At 44.0% G+C, this 24308-nt stretch overlaps 1 protein-coding gene across 3 annotated transcripts in view; it reads right to left on the bottom strand.

The window, feature by feature from the left end:
* LOC102170232 (transducin-like enhancer protein 1) overlaps window positions 1-24065 on the bottom strand; it is a 91618-nt gene extending 67553 nt beyond the window's left edge. For 2 of the 3 annotated variants that reach the window (XM_005683808.3, XM_018052101.1), the window contains exons 1-4: window positions 23624-23736; window positions 22748-22848; window positions 21239-21302; window positions 21081-21125 (exon numbers count right to left, since the gene is read on the bottom strand). In XM_005683808.3, coding sequence (XP_005683865.2) covers window positions 21081-21125; window positions 21239-21302; window positions 22748-22848; window positions 23624-23647 — 234 coding nt within the window. In that variant the 5' untranslated portion in view covers window positions 23648-23736. Of the gene's footprint in view, window positions 1-21080; window positions 21126-21238; window positions 21303-22747; window positions 22849-23623 lie in introns of all 3 variants that reach the window. The other variant, XM_005683807.3, reaches the window with a different exon arrangement.

Here is a 24308-nt window from a genome sequence, read left to right on the forward strand (position 1 = left end):
GAGGCTCAAAGCAGGGCGAGGGCTGCTTAAGAGTAAATTGCCCATGGGTCTCAAAGCAATCCAATGGCACCCTGCCCAAAGTCAGCTTAGGGAGGGGAAACTCCACCACCATTAAATTGCAAATTGATGGATCAGAAAAAATGCCGCTTATGCTGAGGGCTGGCAAACTGATTTTTTGGTTTCCTCGAACCAAGCGGGAGGCCAAGAGAAAAACACAGTGGAGAGCTGGTCATAAGTTTCTGGCAAAAGATAAACGGGCAAGAACATGAAAACAAAGCACACAAAAGGAAATAAATAATCTCTAAATCCCTTCTGACTAGAAGGTTCAGAGTCTGTAAAATGACAGCCTTCAATCCAGAAAAAATGTTCAGCCTCAGCAGCAACCAAATAAAATGCAAATGGAGTTCGAAGTAAGGTGGGTCATTCTGCACCAGTTATGTCAGCTTATTTTTTAAAAAATTAATGAAATCCAAAGCTGATGAGTCTTCTGGGAAACTGGAGCAATCATACATTACTGATGACAGAGTAAATTGGTACAGTCATCTTGGAAAGCAACTGGGCAATGTGTTTCAAGAGCATGAAATTATTCAAACCTTTTGGTAAGGCTTCCCACAGCTAAGAATTTATCCTAAGGAAATAGTTCAAATGAAAAGTATTCCATGCATGAAGCTGCTCACTGCAGCATAAGTTTCAAAGCAAAAGAGAAAAAGTCAGGTAAAGATATAACAGTAGTTCGACACATCACAACCATCTGCAGAGTTTTTGAAAAACTTAACATTTGCCCTCTTGATAAATCAGTTGTCTAGTACTATAAGAATGGTTAAATACACGACATCAACCCAAAGGCATGGCAGGTAACCATTTTAAAGTCATATTTATGATAATGATGCTTAAATAGCCAACGTATTTACTGGATGAACCAGAGGAAGAACAAAGCTGTGGTGTTCATGTGCTTGTATTTTGTTTTGGTTTTTTTTTTAACAACATATGCATGTGGCGAAGCACTGTAATTTGATACCCCAAATAAAACCAGTAATTATCCTGCAATGGCAGCATTATCAATGCCTTATTTCCCCCTAGAGTGACCTTGCAGATGTCGCCTGCCCTTGATTTACTGTTTGAATGTATTATTCAATGGGGAAGAGTGATCAGGGCCCCCACTACTGTGATGGACCCTGGCACTGAGTCATGAGGATGCTGACAAACCCTGACACCCTTTAGGTGCCCAGCCCTCTCACAATCATCCTATCACACATGGAGAAGCAAATGCCTAAATGAAATGATGTGCCCACGTTCACTGCCTAGTTCTTTCTCCAGGGAAGTGGAAGTGGGAAATTGGAACATGCTCTAGACCAGAAACAATGCTTAAACACTCAGCTTTATATGCAAAGCAATAGAGCCCACACAGGACCACAGCAGCACAAGGCCATGTCACTTCTGAGCCAATGACAGGACCACAACACATGGCCACCGTATGTCAGTGACAGGGTCACTGGACTCCTGCTGCCTTGGGCAGAAGTACAGTGCAAGGCAAAGGAGGCATTTCACAAGGAGCCTCAGTCCTAAACTGCAAACCTTAAACAAATAACAGCAGCCAAACTGCATACCTCTGTCTTGCCCTTCAGAGGCAAAGAGAATTAGTGCCTCAGCACTAACTTCAGACAACCTGGCCCACCAATGAAGCAGAATCCATGAAAACAAAGCCACAAATACATCTCCCATTTCCTGAACAAGGTCTCTGATGTACCTAAAGATAATTCAAGATGTTTGCCTAATAGTGCATACCCAAAATCATCTATGCAAAACTCTGCAAATAATCTGCCGATACTCTGCCCACCCCTTTAGGACGGGAAAAGGCTTCTTGGGCTACAGATCGCCTTCAGAACAATGGCTACGCACCAGACTAGCACCTTGCTTCACCAGCACACTCATGAAAAGGGAATTTTATCAGAAATTCTAATGCATCAGAGTAGCTTTTCTGTTTAAAATATAATGACAGAGATAAATGACTAGCCACGATTTGGGGGAAATCCAAATGAAAAGGACTTGAGATCTCTTAAAGTTGAGGATATACTAATCATGAAGTTATCATGTTTAAGAGTGCCCCAGGTTCACTTGAAGGGTTTGATACAACAGACAGCTGAACCCACTCTTAGAATTTCTGAGCCAAGAGGTCTGGGGCCCCAGCATCTGCCTTTCTAACAAGGTCCCAGGTGCTCTGCAGATTTCTGGACCAGGGACCACACTTTGAGAACCTCGGAAATTGAACAGTCATGACAGAGGCAGCGTCTACTGCTTAACACACCTGAGCTCCAATTATATACAGGCTCTAAATGTCAGTTAGTGTAGCTACCCTTGGAGACTGGACCGGAAAGGTTAAAATAACTTGCCCAGGGTCAGAATTAAGCAGGAAGGAAGGTCAGATCTGTCTCTCTCCAAAGCCTTGCCACAGAGAGAGACGATCGCCTTTCTGCACGCCTTTTTAGAAAATCAGACCAAGGCAAGAACACAAACCGAGGCTGGAGCAAGCCATTTGCCTACTGTGGGAAACCTCAGACTATATTCATTTAAATGAGTCCACCCATGGCAATGCAATCTCGTCCCTTCTTCAACCCGATAATTAAAGCAAAACAAAGAGGACCAGATGACAGAACCCCTTCAGTGGCTCAATTAATCAGAATACAAAGTCGCCAATTACAGGCAGATCATAACTTTCATGTTTCGCCTCCTCCTCATTTGGCAGCTTCTACAAGCACATTCTAGATCCCAGCCCTTTCCAACCGGGCCCCGACTCTCTCCTTCCACTGCTCACCTTTCACACTCACAATTTCTCTCAGAGCAAGGAGGGGTTAAAATAAAGGGAAAGAAAAACCTGCTGAAGGCTGCCTGGGTGGAGATAGCAACACTAATTGCTCCCATTCTCTGGCTCCTTGTGAGGCAGATCGCAGGGGCCTGCATCTTCGGAGAAAGCTCTCGGATCTTCGCAGCAGCTCTCAGCAGAGCAACTCAAGTGCCCTTAATTGTTTATGTCCTTAATGCAGAGCCTCTTGAATGCATTCATTTTTAATAGCAGGCTTGAGTGTGGGGCCCATCAAAGAAGGACAAAGCAACTCTATTCTTTGGTCCTCCTTCCTGCAATGACAGTTTTCTGATTTATTTGCAAATGACAAGCTTGGCAGGCCCCACTTGAGGGCTGCCCTCTTTTTTTTTTTTTTTTTAAAGAATTCAGTTGCATTTTCCAAGATGAAGTCGAGTCTGCAACACTGTGTATTTGTGTAAATTCTTCCCCCTTCAGTTCCTTCTAATTAATGACTTAAATGTTTTGACCCAACTGTTGCCAAGCAGAGCATTTGGGCTTTAATTTGTCATTTTGGTAAAGATGCATCCTTGACAAAAGCATCGCAGCTGTTTCAGTGCCTAAACAGCACATTTCCATTATTCAGAAACCCTTGTTGCGGAGTTCAGAAAGTGCTGCTCACAAGAAATCGTTCTGACTCATTCCATGATGGAAAAAGACAGCGTTCGGTGGTGTCAGAGGAAAATGTGCTCTGTTGTGCCACAAGAAGGGTTTCAAGACAAACTCCACGGGGTGAACCACGGAACACTACCACGAATTAATCACCCATTGTTCTGGGAATGGAAAGAGAGCAAGCCTACACCTTTCACCCTCTTCACAGGGCTTAGCCCTTTAGGGAGCTCATGAGAAATGAGACAGTATCATACAATAGCAGGAAGATCAGTGGGAGGAAGAACCGGCTATACCATCAAGGCATGAAGGCTAAAATTACAATTACAAAAATAAAATATGCCTACATAAAGACAAAGACTGCACAAGAATATGCAAAAACCAGTAGCCTCTGAAAACTGGGTTTATGAGAATGGTCTTGATTCCAAACTTGGAAAGTTACTTTCTTTGCAATAACACTTAAACCCTCTCTTTTTCATCAGAGCAACCTTTTAGGCCTGTTTCCCTGTGGCTCAGTGGTGAAGAATCCGCCTGCCCATTTAGGAGACCAGGATTCTATCCCTCGGTTGGGAAGATCCCTTGGTGAAGGAAAGGGTCCCAGTATTCTTGTCTGGGAAATCCTATAGACAGCACAGCCTGGCAGGCTACAGTTCACGGGGTCACAAAGAGTTGGACACGACTTAGCGACTAAACAACAACAAACCCGTTTCTGGATGGTACTGGCTTCCAACAGTCTGTATCACTGTGCCCCTGCCCTCCATCATGATAAAGCAAACATCCAGTGCACACAACTATAAAGCACAATTTAGCATCAGCTTTAGTATTTCTCATCATACCCTCTCCCCACATCTTATCTGGAGATCACTGGATAGGTATGTTTCCCTAAAAGGTTGGAATCTTCAGCCAATCTAGATGGTGGGAAAGGAATCTCCTGCCTGAAGAGACCATGAACAGTGGTTCCCTAATTTTATAAGCCTGCTTCAGCTGAATGACCCATACACATGAAGGACGGCTGCCACCCTTGTTCCAGAGTAACTTCCTGGGAAAAAGCAGCTACTTCATCAAGAGGTCTACGCCATCAAAGCCATGTGACATGCAGGAGAATGGCCCCAAGTTAGAGAGACACATGTGTGTGTACGCACTGGTAAGGCCATCCTTGAGTCCCAGACTGAAGTCTCAGGTGGAAAGCCCCATCTCTGGGCCTGACTCCTCACAGGTTGAACTGCTGGAGAGGTGGTCCTTTGGGAAGGAAGACAAGGTTCCTAGCATTCCCAATTGAAACCTGGGGCTCTCTTTTCCATCAACATCAGTGCCAAGAAACTGCAGAATGCAAGTTACCCCCTAGAGTGGCCAGAGGATGAATCTGAAGGGAGGGGGCTCTATTGCAGACTGGGGTTGGGCTTCTGCCTCAGGACAGTCCTCTGCTGAACCTAGCAGTGCCAGAAAAGCATCAAAGTTTGAGGTGGGGAAAAAAAAAAATTGTGCACAGTGACATCAAAAGTCAAGGAAAAAATTACTTTCTCAAAAGCATCTTAGATCATAATTAAAATGAAATCTGGAGACTTTCCTGGTGGTTCAATAGTTAAGAATCCACCTGCCAATGCAAGGGACATAGGTTTGAGCCCTGATCTGGAAAGATTCCCCTTGCTGTGGAACTAAGTCCATGCACCACAACTAATGCGCCAGTGCTGTAGAGCCTGTGGGCCATGAGAGCAGCTGTGCACAGCATCCAGAGAGGAGCCCCCACTCACCACAACTAAAGGAAGCCCACTCAAATCGACAAAGACCTAACGCAGCCGGAAATAAAGTATTAACTTCCAAAAAATGAAATCTGATAGGCTGGTGAAAACTGTGTTCAAAGCATCACGTTTTGGAAAAACTTTTAAGTATTTATAAGATGGTAAGCACAAGGATACTAGATGACAGACTTCATTAGTACACTCAAGAGCCACAGGATAGTAACTTGGCTATGCAGGTGGATGTAAAGAGAAACAGCATTTTAAACACAAATTAAGGAACTTCCATGGTGGCCCAGAGGTTCAGACTCCCAATGTAGGAGGCCTGGGTCAATCCCTGGTTGAGGAACTAGATCCCACATGCCACAACTAAGACCCAGCACACACAAATAAATACAAATTAATTCTTAAACAAAGCACCTGATCATCACATCGCATCACAATACGATCCACAGAGAAATCTAAGCAGTAAGAGAAAAATAATCATCACTTCTCCAACATAACAATCAAGCTACTTTCAGCAGGGGGAAAGTATGCTGTCTGAAGATAATTTAGTCAGGGCTACATGGATTGACCACAAATATATATATAATTAAAAGTATTTAAAGAAAAGCCCCCTTATGCCCAGTCATATCACCTTGTAATTTTAAAATGACACATCAGTGTTATGTGTTGTCTAACATTTACCAGGGAAGAATTAAACAAGAAGGAATGAAAGAATACTGGATAATCCAAGTGAGAGCAATTTATAAACCAGGGGCCACCAGAAGTTACCACTCCTATCATTCACCAGTTATTTTACAAGTGGACAAATCAATTTTTGTGCTAGTGTGTTTTTAGAAAGCATCCTAGATATTATTCCATTAATTATGTGGGTTCAAGACATGTCAATTCTTGTTTCCCAGAGCACAAGAAACCAAATTTAACCCACGTATTGTGTTACATGGGTCTGCACTCGCATGGTTCCCACAGGGCTGGGCTGGCTCAATAATGTCGAGCTTCTTCTGGAAGAACAGAATAGACTTCCTGCCATTTGGACTGTGAAACACAGTAATCCACCAGGGAATAAAGGTCAATGTTGCACTTTTGGTCATTACTGAATCATTTGAGATGATCTGCGGTGAGGATGAGAGGAAAATCGAAGGCTGTGAGAACGCTGCAAATGGCTTGACCTCAGACCAATTTCCATCTCCATCTGTCTAATAGACATGTGGATAAAAAGCCTCCCTCCTTCTGGGCTACTCTGCTGTTTTCAAATCCACCGCACAAGCCAGGAACCAGTTAAACAATACGTTAATAAGGGGAAATAACCTTCTAAGCCCCAGACTGACACTTACTCAGGTTTTAGGGCACCAGCTCAAGTTTGGAAAGCAATTTTCCAGTCTGCGAGCAGTACTGCAAAGGAGAAATTCTAACGAATATGGAGAATCGTCTGCAGTGTAGGCGCACGTGCCAAAAATCTCCTTATTTGTACATGCAAATATATGCATGCTCACACACCTCCGCCCCCCCCACCAAAAGACAGCCACACGATTTCTATTGCGTCTGCTAACACAAAGGAGAACAGCAGTTCCAAACACTGTGTGCTGCTGAGGAATCTTTTTTCTTGCAAGTGTCCAATTAATGCTGCTTAATCATTATTAAAGCATTTTAATCATTAAAAACAAAATAGTCCTGGGAACCCAGAGCCTACTTATCACTTAAGCCACGGAATAAATGTTAACACCCTGACTTTATGTTAATACTCCTCTTCCCTGGTTTGGTCAAGCTCCTTTGTGAAGGTAATGCTGGTCCATATGTAAGTTTAGGCCCCCACAGTATATCAATGTCAAACAACATCGTGTCAAGCTAAGATTCAATTCAGGTAAGTGCCACTGCCAAATTTTCTTGTTCCCAGACGGGCTTTAAGATTATTTTATTGCTTAAAATTTAATTTGTTCCAACTCGTGTCTCCATGACAACGTTGGCTAACCCTGCAAATCATTTGGGTAATTGGATATCTTATCTTTCTATTGCTCTCAAATCGAATGATTCTGCTAGAATTGTAACAGCCAATCAAATTTACAGTCCTCCTGAGTAATAGACTTGGAAAAGTAGCCACATTCATCTCCTCTTTACAGCCATATTAACCAGTATGCGACAAACAGTAGAATCTGGTCTTCAAACTATACTCCAAACTCTAAGTGATGTCAATACTAATATCCACACTGTGCAAAGTCTACCCAAAAGCCCCTTCCCTTTTATACTATTTTAATTTGCAAAGCAACAGTTGGTACCCACTCCATATAAATCTTGAGCAATTTCAGGATTTTGAGGGAAACCAAAGAGTTTATCAGAAAAAGTAATAGTAAAATAAAAGTCTCAACTTTTGGTGGGTACTTGACCTTGTGATAAAATCATGACCGAAACAATGGCTGCAGAAGATGACGGCAGTATACCACCACTGATCTGTCTGGGGCTCTTTCAGGCGGGTAAACCACATCTGATACTGTACATTATAAAAAGTAAGAATGAACACAGATTTAGCAACCAGTTCAAAAATCTCTGTATCCCTAGAGAAATCCAGTCGAAATGTGACACCCCTTTAATTTCATTTAATTCATGAATTCAGAACAGTCACAGCATTCAGAATAATCAATTATGAAATAGTTTTTTTGGTAAGATTCAAAGGTCAGCCGCTCTTGAGTTAGTGGTATGATTTTGGCCTTTGGTGAGCTAAAAAGGACAGGAGTTGGACACATTTCAATGGTCCAGTTCCAGTCTTCTTGGGAGCTGTACAAGGACACTGGCCCCGAGGGAGCTCAGGGCCCAGGCATTTTAACAGGGCCATCCAGCTTACCAAAGGAAAAGGCTCCGTAACCCAGACCAACCGGCAGGCCGAGGGGTTCTCAAGAACTTCATGCTTTGCCTACGGACACTCAGAGGACTTTAGGACTTGAGCTAAACACAGAGCCACAGCGTGGGGCATCTCAGCACACTGAAGTCAGTGGCAGCAGGGGTTTTAAGCAAGCATGAGAGCAGGCACTGGCACAATCGTCCAGGTGTGCCCTCTTTTAACCCAAATACTTACAAAAAGTTGCTACTGCTTCATGCCTGGCAATAAGAGTCAACAGTCTAAACTTCCAGTCCATTCAGTCCCAATGGCCCTGCTTTTCTCTCCCTCTTGTGGGTTTTGTGGGTGTGTGTGTTTTCCTGCTTCCTCAAATACTAGCACTTAAGTAGCAATTGTGAACTGACAGTCTACAAAAACCTCAAGCCCATGGAATACGTGGAAAATACTGCAACACATCTACTCAAACTTTTGCATGCACTTCAGAATTTTCATAGCCAAAGAAAACTATACATATCAATTTACATTCCCACCAACAGTGTAAGAAGGTTCCCTTTTCTTCGCTTTCTCTCCAGCAATTTTGTTTGTAGATTTTTTAATGATGGCCATTCTGACTGGTGTGAGATGACACCTCATTGCATTTTGATTTGCATCTCTCTAACAATGAGTGATGTTTGTTGCTACATATTTGTCAGTGATGTCAACTGCTACATATTTTCAGGTGTTTTTTGGCCCTCCGTATGTCTTCTTTGGAGAAATGTCTGTTCAAGTCCTTTGCCCACTTTTTGACTGGGTTGTGTGTTTTTCTGGTATTGCACTGCATGAGTTCCTTATATATTTTGGAGATTAATCCTTTGTCAGTTGTTTCACTGACAATTAGTCCTAATGAGGTGGATGAACCTAGAGCCTATTACACAGGGTGAAGTCATAAAGAGAAACACAAACACTGCATATTAATGCATGCATATGCAATCTAGAAAGACGGTACTGATGATTCTATTTTGCAGGGCAGCAATGGAGACACAGACACAGAGAACAGGCTGTGGACACAGTGAGGAAAGGAGAGGGTGGGAAAAATTGAAAGAACAGCATGGAAACATATATATTACCATATGTAAAACAGACAGCAAGTGGGAGTTTGCTGTGTGACACTGGGAGCTCAACCCAGTGCTTTGTGACAACCTAGAGGGGTGGGATGGGGACGTAGATTGGGTGGGGGGGGGTGGTTCAGGAGGGAGGGAACATATGTATAACAGTGGCTGATTCAGGCTGAGCTGGCAACTGGATGGAGAAGGCAATGGCAACCCACTCCAGTACTCTTGCCGCAAAGGTCCCATGGATGGGGGAGCCTGGTAGGCTGCAGTCCACTGGATCGCTAGGAGTCGGACACGACTTCACTTTCACTTTTCACTTTCATGCATTGGAGAAGGAAATGGCAACCCACTCCAGTGTTCTTGCCTGGAGAATCCCAGGGATGGGAGAGCCTGGTGGGCTGCCGTCTATGGGGTCGCACAGAATCGGACAAGACTGAAGCGACTTAGCAGCAGCAGCAGCATGGCAGAAACCAACACACTATTGTAAAGCAATTATCCTTCAATAAAAAAATAAACCAAAAACCTGTATGTGTGTATACGTCATCAAGACACACGTTTTTTTCCCTCCCTTTCTCCAACAAAGCAACAACTGTCTTTAATTCATCCACACACCTTTTTTTTTTTTCCAGGATAATAAAATTCTCTTCCAATTCAAAATCTGATTTTCAACGTTACATCAAAAAGAAAAAATAAAATAAAATAGGAAACACACCTCCCATCCTTTATTCTGCCAGAACTCACTTCAATAAAAATGAACCAATCTGTTCTCTGTTGTTCACCCATCCCCTTAAATGAAAAAACTCAACACAAAACTATTCTCACTGGTAGCTGTATTAACTACTTAACGCTGCTGCCTTCCAAGGGCACATTTTGCTGTTTGACTTAAATAAGGCATCTTAATTCCTCTAGACCACATGTGTGTGCGTTTGTACATACATATGTGCATGCTCAGTTGTGTCTGACTCTTTTCAACCCTACAGACTGTAACCTGCCAGGCTCCTCTGTCCATGGGATTTTCCTGGCAAGAACACTGGAGTGTGTTGCCATTTCCTCCTCCAGGGGATCTTCCCGACCCAAGGATCAAACCCTCATCTCCTACATCTCCTGGACTCCAGGTGGATTCTTTTACCACTGAGCCACCATGGAGGCTGCCAACAGGAGATTAAAAAAAGAGAGGAAAAAAAAAATGTCCTTTTGTCAGATAAATGCTCCTGATCTTAAAAGTAAACAAACAATAAAAACTTTGAGGGGAAATACTGGAAAGCAAACAGTTCAGATGCAGGAAGGAAGGAAACTGGATTTGAAAAACAATAGGGAGCATGGCCTAGAATTCCAAATACAGTGTACAGTTTAAAAGGAATCAATAATAGAGTCAATAACAGATTCTGAGAACAGCTGTCTTGAGACTGCCCAAGTACAGGCTCCTGCACACAGAAACTCGCTCAATCCTGATAACTACCCTATATGGTAGGTGCTACTGTCATCCCCTAACCTTCTTACCTGGTTTTTTCCTTTGCAAGGAGGGATAATTAATATCCAAGGGAGGCTGGAAGCATTACAGAGAGCTCCTAGGTGCCTTAGTGGTAAAGAATTCGCCTGCAATGCAGGAGACAAGGGTTTGATCCTCGGGTCAGGAAGATCCCTTGGAGAAGGAAATGGCTACCCACTCCAGTACTCTTGCCTGGGAAATCTCATGAACAGAGGAGTCTGGCAGTATACAATCCATGGAGTTGCAAAAGGAGTCAGCCATGACTTAGTGACTCAATAACAACCTACTGTACAATTTCTAGGGCACATGGAGCTCAATACATGGAGCTAAGAGTACTCTCATGTCCCAAATAAGCTTACTTCTGGTGGCCCAGTAGTAAAGAATCTGCCTGCCAGTGCAAGAGACACGGGTTCGAACCCTGAGCTGGGAAGATCCCTGGGAGAAGGAAATGGCAACCCACTCCAGTATTTTGCCTGGGAAATCCCATAGACAGAGGAGCCAGGAAGGATACAGTCCATGGGGTTTCAAAGAGTCTGACACGACTTAGCAACTAAACAATAACAACAATAATAAACCCAAGAAGCTGACTTTTGAAAGCCTAAGTGCTCAAACAGACGAGTGTCTGAGAACTGAGTGGGCACCTGGAGCTGCAGGTTGCATGGGGACCAGATGCCCTTCCTCCATCCCAGGGGCCCAACCATTTTTCTCTCCATACCAGACCAAGATGCAAATCAATGTTTAAGACCCCCTTTCCTAAACCAAAAGCAACCTTTTTATTTACACTCACTAATCCATAGAAGCCTTTCAAATGGCACAAATAAAGGCAGCTGCATTTTGTTCTCTAAATCAATTTTCTCCCCAGCCATCAGCTAGATGTTCCTGCACAGAGAAAGAACAGCCCTTCCCTTCTAATTCAAAAATCCATACTGCCATTGCCCTTGCAAACTGCTAAACAAGCAGTATCGGCAAGTCACTTGTGTTCTGTAATATATTTACTGCAAATCCCAGTGGCTCACCTCCTAATGCAGTTTTTTATCGTGTCTGTGAGTGTCAATACACTGGCCAGTCACCTTACTTGTAAGAGGCTCTGCTCAGCTATTTGCTCAAGGCATCAAGAGGGCACAGAGGACAAAGGCTGTGCTCCTAGAGGCCCCAGCGATGGAGAGCCTGCTCCTCATGCCAGGATCCTCAAAGAGGTTTTGGTCTCTGGCAATTCACATCCTAATACCACCCACAGCATCTGAGAGGCCACCTTATATTCTCCATCACCAGAGTTTCCATTCACACAAAGTTCAAAATCAGAGTCCTAATCAGAGTCCTTCCCAGTTTCCTACCTATCAACACTAAAGCTGTTCCCCTGGTGAATTTGCTGATCACATCTGAAAGGTGCATTATCAAGCACCAAAAGGGGAAGGGGAATCTGGCTTTTTTAAGTACAAACCTCTGCTTCAGATGAGAGCATAAGAGCAAGCACCCCAACACCACGTAATGATGGATCATCTAATACAATCACGCCAAAAACACAAAGGGCAAGCTAGAAGGAAAATGTTACAAAATGCGACAAACACCTATTCAGATGGAATTCTTAAGAACTGGAGAAATTTGGAGAAACTCCCCTTCCATGTGCATCAGCCTCAAAGGTTGCTAAAGAAAGACTTGAACTATCTATTTATCTTTCAAGGTGGGAAGGCAAGCGCTCTATGCAAGATATGGGACAGGCAGAGATATTACAAAAATGTTACTTTACAGACTCCTGGGATCAAATAGGTGGGTGTAATACAGGGTGTTCACTTTACATTTCTTTCTCCTTTTCTGTATATTTGAAACTCTTCATAGTAAAATGTTTGGGGTGGGGGGATGAACTCTGTAAAGACAGGTAAATCATGCCCATGCTCAGTCGGGTCTGACTCTCTGCAACCCCACGGACTGTAGCCCACCAGGCTCCTCTATCCATGCAATTTTTCAGGCAAGAATACTGGAGTAGGTTGTCATTTCCTTCTCCAGGGAATCTTCCCGACTCAGGGATCAAACCCGTGTCTCCTGCATTAGCAAGTGGGTTCTTTACCACTGAGCCACCTGGGAAACCACCTGGGAAGCCTCTATAAGTAAATAATCAATAGTATAATTATTAAGAAACCTGGTGACTAAATCAAGTCTAATGCCCTGGGAGAAGCTTGTAATGCAACTTATCCGCAGCTCTGTTAGTGGTTGTGGTCATCCTTAGGAGATAAACGGTGGTTCCCAGGGCAGTAATGCATGCACACACTCAATTCACATGGAAACCCAGACCTCAGAAACATACTACTTCTGTTTTCTCTTTTTATCTTTTTACTACAAACTGAAATATATTACTCTAATTAAACTTCCCTAAGTAGCCTCTGTAGATATTTGACTATAAATCATTTTTCCAAAAGAAAAACATCTGAGCAAAAGTGGTTGGATGAGATTAGAACTGTAATCCTACAAAACATCTAGTGAAACCAAACAGATTTCACTCTTAATTTTATCATAAGGACTCACAGTGGTACTCTAGAGTCAAGTTTTTAATCTAGATTCCATGGACTTGCTGATGGATCTTAAGATGTCCACAAAGAGCCAAAATTGTTTGGCAAAGCTACATGTGTATTAAAATGCATATGGTTTTTTGCCAAGCAGGTTTTACCTGATTTTCATATGGGTTCAGGATCCAAAATAGTTGCTCTACCTGCTCTGAGGGGCACAATAAATGCTACTTAAATGCTACTCAGGGATTTTCCTGGTGGTCCAGTGGCTAAGACACCACAATCATAATGCAGGGGGCCTGTGTTCAATTCTTGGTTGAGGAACCAAATCCCACATGCCACAACTAAAGATCCCACACACTGCATTAAAAAAAAAAAGAAAAAAGATCCTGTGTGCCACAACTAAGACTTGGCACAGCCAAATACATAAATAAATACTTCTTTTTTTTTTTTTTTAAATTTTTAAATGCCTACTCAAACTCACTGGGAAAGATGCAAATCTCAAACTCAAGCCTCAAGCAGCCTGCAGCATAGTTGAAGTAACACAAAAAGGCACATGAAAACACTACTACAAAAATCAGAGCAAAAATAAGTGATGTGACAGCCTCCTGTTGGGAGCAGCCATGGAAGGCCTTGAAGTAAAACGGTAGTGTTGGTATTTGAACTGGATCTTGAAGGAAACTGAAGAAGGCCATGTGAACTTTGACAAAAAAGCCTGGACATTTAAGAAAACAGAAAAACACAGAGCATGTTTTAGGTATGAAGAAGGGACCCATTTGGCTGGATTAAATGACCTGGAGGGGAGAGGATGGAGGTGACCAGGTAAGACTGGCAGGGACAGTGACCAGAGGCAGACACAGAGGCTGTGAGTGATGGGCAAAAGGCAACCACCAGAGTGGGAAGTCAAAATTAGAAAAACCGGGCATACCGAAGAGATGAAAAGACCCAAGCCTCTCATTCACTCCCTTAAAGATGCTCCCTTCCAGGATGAGCATTCCAAGACTGTTTACAATGTGGGTTAATGTTGACCGTGGAGTCAGGGTGCCCCAAGGGCCGCACCGGACAAGCCAACAGAGAGCACCAAGACTGTGAGAAGTTCGATGTTAACCCCTCCAATTAAAATTCCCATTTATTATACATGTATACAACAATCAGTATAGTAACATATTTACAGAACTTATCAATTCATAAGTAAACAAGTCTGGGGATATATTTTTAAACTTTTTACCGACAGGCTGTACAAAGCTAGTTAGATCACTAAAGACAGTACTATCAAACCCAGCCTAGAGAATTTCCTGGAAGTCCAATGGTTAAGATTCCGTGCTTTCACTGCTGCAGGTGCAGGTTCAATCCCTGGTTGGGGTATTAAGATTCCTCAGGCCATGCAGCAGAGGGGAAAAAAGAAAAAACAAACACAGCCTAGTACCATGTGTATTTATTTCAGTGGTTTAACAAGTAGCATGATTTGGACATACAAGTTCAAATGTACCTATATTCTCAAAGACAACTGATTCCACTACCTACTGAAAATCGGTACACTACCCCTTTCAGCATGCACAGCAATGCACACCCACCACACTTAATAGCAATTTTTCCTCTCTTTGGCAAGTGGAAAAGCTGATTCAATGAACAGAATTCTTCTGGTTTGATTTTCCTTATACTCAAAATAGCCTTCACCCTTCCCTTTTCCGGCAAACATATTTTGTGGTCAAAGAATGACCAAGAGGCAAATAATGCTACTAGAAAAACTAGAAAAATGTGTTTGTTACATCTAGCATGAAAACATGGCGGGTGGGATGAAGATAAACAATATTCTCATGGTTATGACTGTTACGCTGCCTTAAAGTAGGCAAGCGGAATTAAAAATGTACTAGGTACCAAAAATTGAAATGTAAAATAATGAAATACAGACTTGTTTGAAATCACAGGTTAGTTCGTAAAACTTTGTGACAACATTTCTTGTAGTTTCACAAAAAGCATTATGGTGACTGGGTGATCTATAAACTGAACAGTTCTGTAATCACTGTGGTCTTGCAAACAATTTTAGAAACGATTTTTTTTCCTTTAGCCAAGTGAATTGTAATACAGGAATCTCTTAATCTATGTTAAAATTTCAGTGTAAACTTTTTTCATTTTTCCAATCAAACCATGCCTCAGAAAAAAGTTAGAAAATCTCTCCCGTACCTGAGGGGCTCATGCCTACACACACATACACACACACACACTCTCTCTCTCTTTCTCTCTACTTCAAGCACCAAGCCATATTCATGGAACAATCCTATGGCACATTTCTTACTACAGCATTCACCAGTTCCATTATCGAACACTATTTTTGAAGCTATAAATGCTTTATCTTGTCAAATCAGCCAACCTCCCAAAACAGTTGTCTAAAATTTAATTAAAGACCATTACACCAAATACTCCGCATTAAATGTACCAGTCCTAAGAATTTCCATTTTTAAAAATCTGAAGCAACAGCTAAGTACCAGGGAAGGGAAGGGTGGGGGACGGGGGGCATACGACATGACTGAATCAATCAAGGCTTAATGAGAGCCCAGTCAGTTTCTTAGTTTCCTCAAATTTAATCCAAGCCTGGAGACCACAAAAGTTTAATAATAGAAAAGTCGAAGACTCAGACCTAGGGAAACTCAAAATGGTTCCAGAACCCAGTAACTGAATATATCTTTAGTGAAACTACCACACAAGATATTTATTTAAATATTTGCTAAAGGAACAGCTTTTCCTTTCTGTGTTTCTTAATAAACACTATTCGAAGGGACCTCTGAAGCCTCTGGACAGACTCTCCTCAGCTGACATATACGCGGAGCTGGGTTTGAAGCCCGGTGGAGGATGCTCCTTGCTCTGGAGGAGTGAGTCCCCTCTGCAGGGCAGAGCTCTACGTCAGAGTCCCTCTTCTCAGAGCAGGAAATCAGGGTCGAGGCAACTTGTTATGACCCACCCCATCACCAACAGGGTCTCTAATAAGTGACTTCAGTCAGCTCTATCTTACACCAAGACAGATCCCACACATCCCTGGGACATTCCACCTAGCCCCGCCCTCTGGAGATGCAGAGCAAAGGGGAAGGGAGGGCGGCTCTCTGCCCCAACATGTGCCTCCCTGGCCTCACCTCACCCTATTCCCAACCCTGTTAGATTCTGCCCCTACATAAAATGCTGGCATTTTGTTCCTCATGGGTTTTCTGGCTTTGATTTCGAACTTTAAAAATATTTAAAAAGCCTGATGGTTGGATGGCATCATCGACTCAAGGGGCATGAGTCTGAGCAAACTCCGGGAGACAGTAAAGGACAGGAAAGCCTGGCGTGCTGCAGTCCCTAGGGCAGCAAAGAGTGGGACACAACTGAGCGACTGAACAACAATTAGGCTTTCTGACACCGCCCTTAAACTCTGTGCCCAAGGGCAAATGCCTCACTCGCCTATCCTAGTCATGGCTCTGGAAAGAAACCCACAACGAGCCCAGCTGTGGAAGGGGTAAGGAGGGTACTATGTAAGGAGCGAAGGATAAAAACCACCAAAAAAAAAAAACAAAGGCTAATCTTGCACCTCGGAATCTAGGTTCTACACACAGGGAGCTTTATCTCTTAACTCCTACTTGTAAAGGACAGGCCTGGCTAATGAAATGAAGTGAGGGACCACTCCAACCTTGATGACAGCTATCTTCTTTGTATTACAAGATGGAGCTTTAACTCCAAGTGCCTATACTCCAGCTGATCAGTTCCATTCGGAGATGCTGACTTAGGAAAAAAAAAAAGATCTCAAAATGAGAAGCTGTAGACTGAAAACCCACATGGTTTAAAAGCAGGAAGAAAGGTAAAGCGTACCGACAAAATAATAAGGGTCACATCTAAGGAATTAACCCACGAGTGAACCCCTAACAGTTCCACCACAACACTTTTAAAACACTACTGAAGAACATTTCTTTCTAGAGAGGAACTTTAAAGCACTTACCAAAACCGTGAAAGCAGTTTTAACTCCAAAATTTATATGGTCTGAGACACTGTGCTTGCTGAATTATCACATAGAGTTTTGAAATGTTAGGCTCTCATCTTTTTTTTTTTCCTTCCTTCTCCTCTCCTTCCCCACCCCACAATCAAGACTGCAGAAAACTTTCCTACCAGTCCTTTCATTTATTTTTAAATTCTTCCACCACCCTGGAGAGCCCTAAGCACTGCCTGCTCTTCAAAAGAATACAGGCACAGAGAAGCAGAGTAATCAATCAAACTCACTGCATTGCTGGGTTTCAACTAGGAATCCTGATAACGCGTTTCATGGTTTTTTTTTTTTTTTTTTTGGTTCTTAGGCCTATTTTAACCTGTGGACAGTATTGCTCAGTTAGTTACAACTTTCTACTTGCCCACAGCTGTGGCCCCCACCCACCAATCAGTACTGCTGATTTTCCTAATTTCTACAATATGCGCCTTGCCCCAAGCTGTCTTGCAAATGATGAAATTGGCCAAAACAGATAAAGATAGAACAAAGGCACGCAGAAGAGTAGACGTAGGTTGCTAAGCACAGGCTCAAGTGTGATTCCACTACTGGCCTCATCCTCCAAAGGCAGCTGGGTTGGGGGAGACAGGGAAGAAGCATCGAATGGGGAACCAGATGACCCAAACTCAAGTTTCAGTAGATTCTTGGCCCTGACAAGTTGCAGACTCTGAGCATTTGCCCCCACATTACAAGGCAGAGCACACCACCTACCCAATCTAACACCTACCCAATCTGCTTCACAGGACAAAGCCAATTTGCTTTTGAAAACTAAGTGCTGTACAAATTCATGCCACTAATGACAACTTATGGCATGGCTTTATCAGTGTGCTGAACAGGTACACAAGTGGGATAAATAAGCCCTAAGTAAGGATTTACAGTGCATCTTGCTCCCCAAAATATAAATGAAACACTATCATGCCACATGACAGGAAAAAAAAAAAAAAAACAACAATTTTATCAAGCTGCCGAACACACTAGGCACAGTCCTATTCTCAAAAACAGCTAGACTCACGTTAACCTATTTTTTCATGTACTCGAACACTGGTGGTATCAGAATTGCTCCAACTTTCATGAAAAGTCCCCACCTTCCTGTATAGAGAGATATCTAGAGTTTACATGACCTACCTGAAAAGAGACAAGACAGGTGGGAAGCTATAAAAAGCACAAAAGAAAAAAATTTTGTCTTCATGCTACAATTAGAGATTTAAATATCCATGACCACCCTGATTTCATTGACTTTTGGTAACTGGCCACAGATGGCAGCAGAGAAAGTAAGGGGAAGGCTTATCAGGAAGTGTTGACACAACATAAACACGGACTGCAGGCACCAAACCAACTAAGGAAACCACAATTACACCATTCTTGATCTGGATGTACTTCCACATTCAAACTTCCAGACGGAAAAGGTGGTGGTGAGATTTGACACTGAAATCTCTCAAACTCACCCCTCAACAAAACCGCTGAAAGGTGGGGAGGAGAGCGGTCGTCACACTGGAGACAAATCTTAACAACATTAAAGCACTCTCCATGGAAAGTTTCCCCATCACTACCGTTTTTTTTTTTCCCCAGTAACAAAGATGTTGTCAGAAATGACAATTTTTTGTGTCCCCTGATGATGCCTTGCTAGCATTTGGTTATAAGCCATAAAGCAGGACTAATTTCAGCCTGTCAGGAGTCTTGCTAATGCCCAGTTTCCCCCTAGAGAGAATTCCTGTCAAATCTAATGAGAGCTCCAAAGGCCCTCTCTACAATATAATGAGCACTTAGGCCATGCTGGTGATCAGGCGGCAAAAAGCATCAATTTGAGCCTGGCTACACCCTGGGGGCCAGACGTCACCAGTTTTAATAAGAATTATGATTACTAGCTGCACCAAATGCCTCCTCAGAACTTATTATTAATGTGTGACATTCAGAAGGATGTTTTTCAAATGTAAGGCCACTTTAAACTGAATTACAGCACGGCTTTGCATACTACTCTAGTTAAGGGTCTGTCAGCATTTACAATACAAACCAAATTTCAGGGGGCTTAATATCCTACTATGGAGAACACAACATCTCTCAGCTTTTCACATTTTTCAAATTACTGAGCCAATTATACACAGCATATTATTAACGCATACTGGCTCATGAACAGACAGCATATACCCACAAATGCCCAATGGAGTCCAGAAACTCATTAGAAAACTATTTTCACACCATGGGGCTCCTTATCCTCCTCCTCTCTTCTTCCTTTTGATAGAGGTCCTCCACCAAGTAACCTACAGGAACCCAGGAGAATTTCGGACCTCCCGTAGCTCCCCCAATAAATCCAGCACCAATACACATCATACAGAGGTGGCATTCCCCTGTACGGAGTCAGTGAGGTTATTACATCCTTTGAGTTATGAGTTTAAGAGAAAGCTCAATCTCCTCCTTACCCTTCCAGAAAATTTGTTGGGTGAAAAAGATGTGCCTTTAGGGTAACGTTAAAAAAACAAAGCGGCACATTAGAACTCCTCCACCAAGTTTATTTGCATAATTCATTTAAATGACCATATACCTTTTAGTATAATTACTATCAACAAGTTACAATTGCCTCAATCAGGCACCGGCCCCTTTAAGCACACAGAAACAAAGACACAAACCCAACAGAAACTAGGCTACCAACTTTGCAAATCAGAATAGAACTGGCATTTTTAAAGGCCCATTACATTGCTAATGAAAAGCCTTGAACTTAACCATCTCCTTCCAAACACATATCTAAGAATAGATCTAAGGTACATGATGATAACATAACATTATGAAATCTATGATGAATTAAAAATCAAAGAGTGCGGAGTTACAAAAGCAGAATTCAACTCTGAAACACACTTGCTTAATGAAAGTCTTTGAATATAAGGAAGATCTGAAGGCTGAACTAATCAATTTCTCCACTGTGCCCCAGCCGGTCAGCCATGCTCTTTAATTTAATGAAACAAGGGTTTGAGATGAAATAGCACATATACATCAAGTAAGAATTGTATTGTTGCACTTTGAAATGTGTCCAACTGTGCAACTTCATCTGATGATAATTTTTTAAGAGGCAATCGATTTCTAAAAGACTTATTGTACCAGAGTCTTGATGAAAAAGTGAATGTCAGCATATCTCCAGAATACTTACACCCTGCCATTAATGCTTTCTTTGGCAGACAATGACTACTCAATCGAGAGTCCTTTGGGCTGAGCAATCATTTAGCTTTTCTTCTCTTATGAGGTCCTTAGTGCCTTGTTCCAGCTCAATACTCTTTTTATACACCATTATTGTAGCCATAAGTGTGAATTTTATGGGAACTTGCAAACTCATAGTCATAGCTTGAGCTTTCCAGTCACTAATCTTTTCATGCTTTTAAAACCACTAGGACTGAAGCAACTCACAACATACGCTGTGGTCATAAAAGGATGCTTTTTTCACCTCCAAACTTGTATCAACTGAAACATTTATTAAAAAGTTGTTTGCAAATATGCCGTTAATCCTGAGTGTCGCTTTATGCAGCCCCCAAAACTCCATAGTTTGTCTTATACCTTGTTTAACCTGAGTAAAGAAACTCCTGATTACCCGTCTTTCCCCCAAAGGGCCACACTTCTTTCCAAATCAGCACAAAAATGTTAGCTATTCTGAACTTCAGAACTTGACAGGATATCCAGGTCTTCCAAGAGAATAAATGTATCCAGGCAGTAAAGTCAAGTCAAAGCCTCGATTCCAATCTGCCTATAAACAGGCTAGTTTACACTTCCAAAGCACCTCTCACCTAGTAACTTAAAACATTTTATAACTGTCAAGAACCAGCTCTTGCTGCAGAACACTAACCCCCAATTCGCAGGAAGGGAAACCAAGGCTGAAATATGGCATGCAGATACCTCCCACTACAGAGGACAAAGCCAGTACTACAGAATCATGACTTTATTTCTCATTTCAACTTGAGACTTCACTAAAGCTTACCTGTTTATGCATTTCTATGTTTAATCCATATGACATTTCATAATACTGTAAAAAGAAAAAAGAACCAAGTATTTCATTAACTCATGTTCTGTAATGCCGAGAACACATATTTGTTACTATTACATGACAAGGGAAAAAACCTAATCTTTGATACCTACCATCACATAGTGCCTCTGCATTTCTGTCTTTTCACTTGCCAGTTTCTCACATTCCAATTTAAGGCTACGAAAACAAAACAGGCAACTTAATGTAAACATTATGTCACTTGTTTTAACATCTGCCTCACATATTTGCACTTCAAGTAAAAACACAGACCAATTTGGAAAAGCCATAAACTATCTAGGTAAACACCCAAAAGCTTTGTCCTTGCATTAAATGGGGAAAAGGAATAAGAGGAATAGTGCAAGGTATCCACTTAAAAACTAAGCTTTTCCTTCTTCGTGCACACCTGGTCTGATGCCAAGACCAAAAGATCTGTCAAAACCTCTGATCTACTCAGAAGACTGAATTCTCCTCATGGTCATCTATTCACTCCTACTTGCTTCACTGCATCAAAGTTCGCTTCCCTGGACTTAACCAAAATCTGGCCTTTGTATAACCTTCAGTCTCAGGCATAGGCTGTGTCACCTCTGCCAACTCAAACAGTCTCTTGGTTTGAAAACTGTACCTGTAAAGTTACTTCTACAATTGTTGGTCCCTTTTAATACCTTTATTTTTTAATTCACTGCCAAAATATGTCATATAGCTTCTGCAATTAAAGTGGGCTGACATCCTCCCTTCCTGGCAAACATGGTGTGGGCAGGGATGCTTCAAGCTCTAGAGATTATTATCTTCAAGTAGACAAAGGTCAATAATCAGAAAGCCTCTGACAAAAATAAGAAAGTTCACACCCAAGCAGCTGCGTGCTTTCTCGGGGGCATGATAAAAACAAAACCTGTCATCACAGTTATTTCTTAGCTCTAATCAGCCAAGATTTCATAGAAACAGGGGAAGAAACTAACATTTCTAGAAAATTTACTATGGACAGGGTGCTTTACAAATGCTTTCTTTTATAAATTTTCTGAAGCAGCTTTCATTAGATGAAGGGACTAAAGGTGAGATGACTACAAATGTGACTCCAATCCCTTGCCCTACCCAAACCAACCCAGAATGAAGCCAAAGCAGGTGAGCTGTCCCCTAAACACATCCACAGCACCCCCACTAGGGATGGGCACAGCTAAAAGCATCTACCCTCCCATAATGGACTTTGCCTCAAAGAACCCATTCTAGTATGGCAAACAGCGATTTCAACACTGGCTTTGCCTCTCTGAACCTGCACTCCTGAGCTGGGGCATCGACTGAACCAAGCTCAGCCTGTTGCAAAATAAATAAATGAAGTGCAAATATTGACAGTTCTCATGCAACTCCTAAATACACGAAAAAAAGGCTCCTCGGAACAGCAGCACACGGGCAAAGGGGAAACAATGGGAGGAGGAGGAGACAAGAGAAGAGGCGGCCCGGGAAGAGCAGGGGAAAGGGGTAACGTGAATGACAGGTCTTAACTGCAACTCCACGCGCCACCGCCTGGACGCTAGTACTAAGTACAGCTGCCGCCGCCACCCGGATGGGCGACCCCGGGGCACAGCGCTGCCCGGGCGACCACTCACCGGGCGCGGCCCGACACGCACCTGTGATACTGCGCCTGCAGGAACTGAAATTCCTCTTTAATCCGGTCCAGGGACTCCGGGATAGTGAACTTGAAGGGCTGGCCTGCAGCCTGGTGCGGCGTCTAAGGGCGACCAGCGAGGGGGACCGAGCGACCGGGATGCGGGCGGTTGGATAAAGCAGTCGGAGTATCAAAGAGTGGGTGGGATATAAACAAAAAATAAAGTTAGAAGTGGCGCCAAACGGAGTCCAGAACTCCAATTTGCGCTTCACTTGGGGAGAGGGAAGGTGGACCTTCCCAGATCCGAAGCTCCTCAAATGACGCTCGCAGCCTCTTCCAGCCTCCAGGGCGGGACGCGGTAAGTGCGCCTGGGTCACCTGGTTGAAGGGACAAGGGTCCCCGGCGGCGGCCGTGGAGGACCTGGCCAGATTGTCGTCGACGACGCCGCCCCCTCCCTCACGGGGCGATAATGACCCCGGGGACCAGAGGAGGAAACTCCCTGATGTTCCCCGTTCCCAGAGTCGCCCGGGCCACCTCCAGGCGCGCCGGAACCGGGGCCTCATTGACATGTAAATAGGCGAGACGAGAAACAAAGCGGGGGGCGCACTACCCGCCTGGGGAAGGGAGAGGATGCGGCCGCGGGAGAAACCCCAGTCTCCTCAAGCGCCCCGCCCGCCCAGTCTAGACGTCAAGTAGGAGGGAGCCTAGAGCAAAGGGGGTAGAATTGAGAGTTTCAGCCCCCTTCCCACACAGGAGGAGAGGGCCCGGGACCTCCCAAGTCTTGTACCCTTGGCGGCCAGGAGGCTCGGTGAGATTGTAGCAGCCACCCCTCTCCTCACCGCACCGACTACCACTCCGCCACCTCCCTGCCCCTCACTCCGCCACCACCGCGTCTCACCGGGTGCCGGCTCTGCGGGAACATCGCTCTGGCGGCGGCCGCGGCTCTGTTCCCGGGCAACTCAATTCTCCGCTCAATTTCCAACTTTAATCCCGCCGAAGAAAATTAAGCCGGGAAGCCAGGCAGAAGCGGGCAGCGCGCTGGCCACGCACGCAGGCGCGCTCGGCGGGACGCACAGACCACTCTGCTCCCGCCCGTGCGGACTCCCGCGCTCAGGGCCACATGAGAGGGCAGCCCGGGCCCGGCCGCACCAAGAACCTGCGGGACGCCGCTGGGGCTCGCGAGGAGGGCGCGGGGGCTGCGCTTCCACCCGCGGGCCTCGGCGGCCCGGGCTGAGAGATGACGAGCGCAGTGACTCGGTGCTCCCCTCGGCGATCCGCCTGCGCCGCAGCGGTCCCGGGCAACAAATCCAGGGGAAGACTGCTCTCCTTTGCTCTTCTCCCGGTCCGCCTCTTCTTCGGGTATTCCCCCAGGCGCCCGCCGGCGAGGTGCAGGTGGCGCGGCGCCCGCGGCTAACCCCACACAAACAAACCTGTCTGTGTTCAGGGGTGACCCCCTCGGGCCCAGGCAGCGCTCACGACCAGGAGCTCGCGGGCTCCCGTGAGGCGGCGGGGTGCGAGGTCCCGGTAGCAGCGGAGGCTCCCCTCCCGGCGCTCCGCAGCCTTAACCAGAGCCGAGGAGCGCT

This window comes from Capra hircus, chromosome 8 (assembly GCF_001704415.2).
Source record: "Capra hircus breed San Clemente chromosome 8, ASM170441v1, whole genome shotgun sequence".
Lineage (NCBI taxonomy): Eukaryota > Metazoa > Chordata > Mammalia > Artiodactyla > Bovidae > Capra > Capra hircus.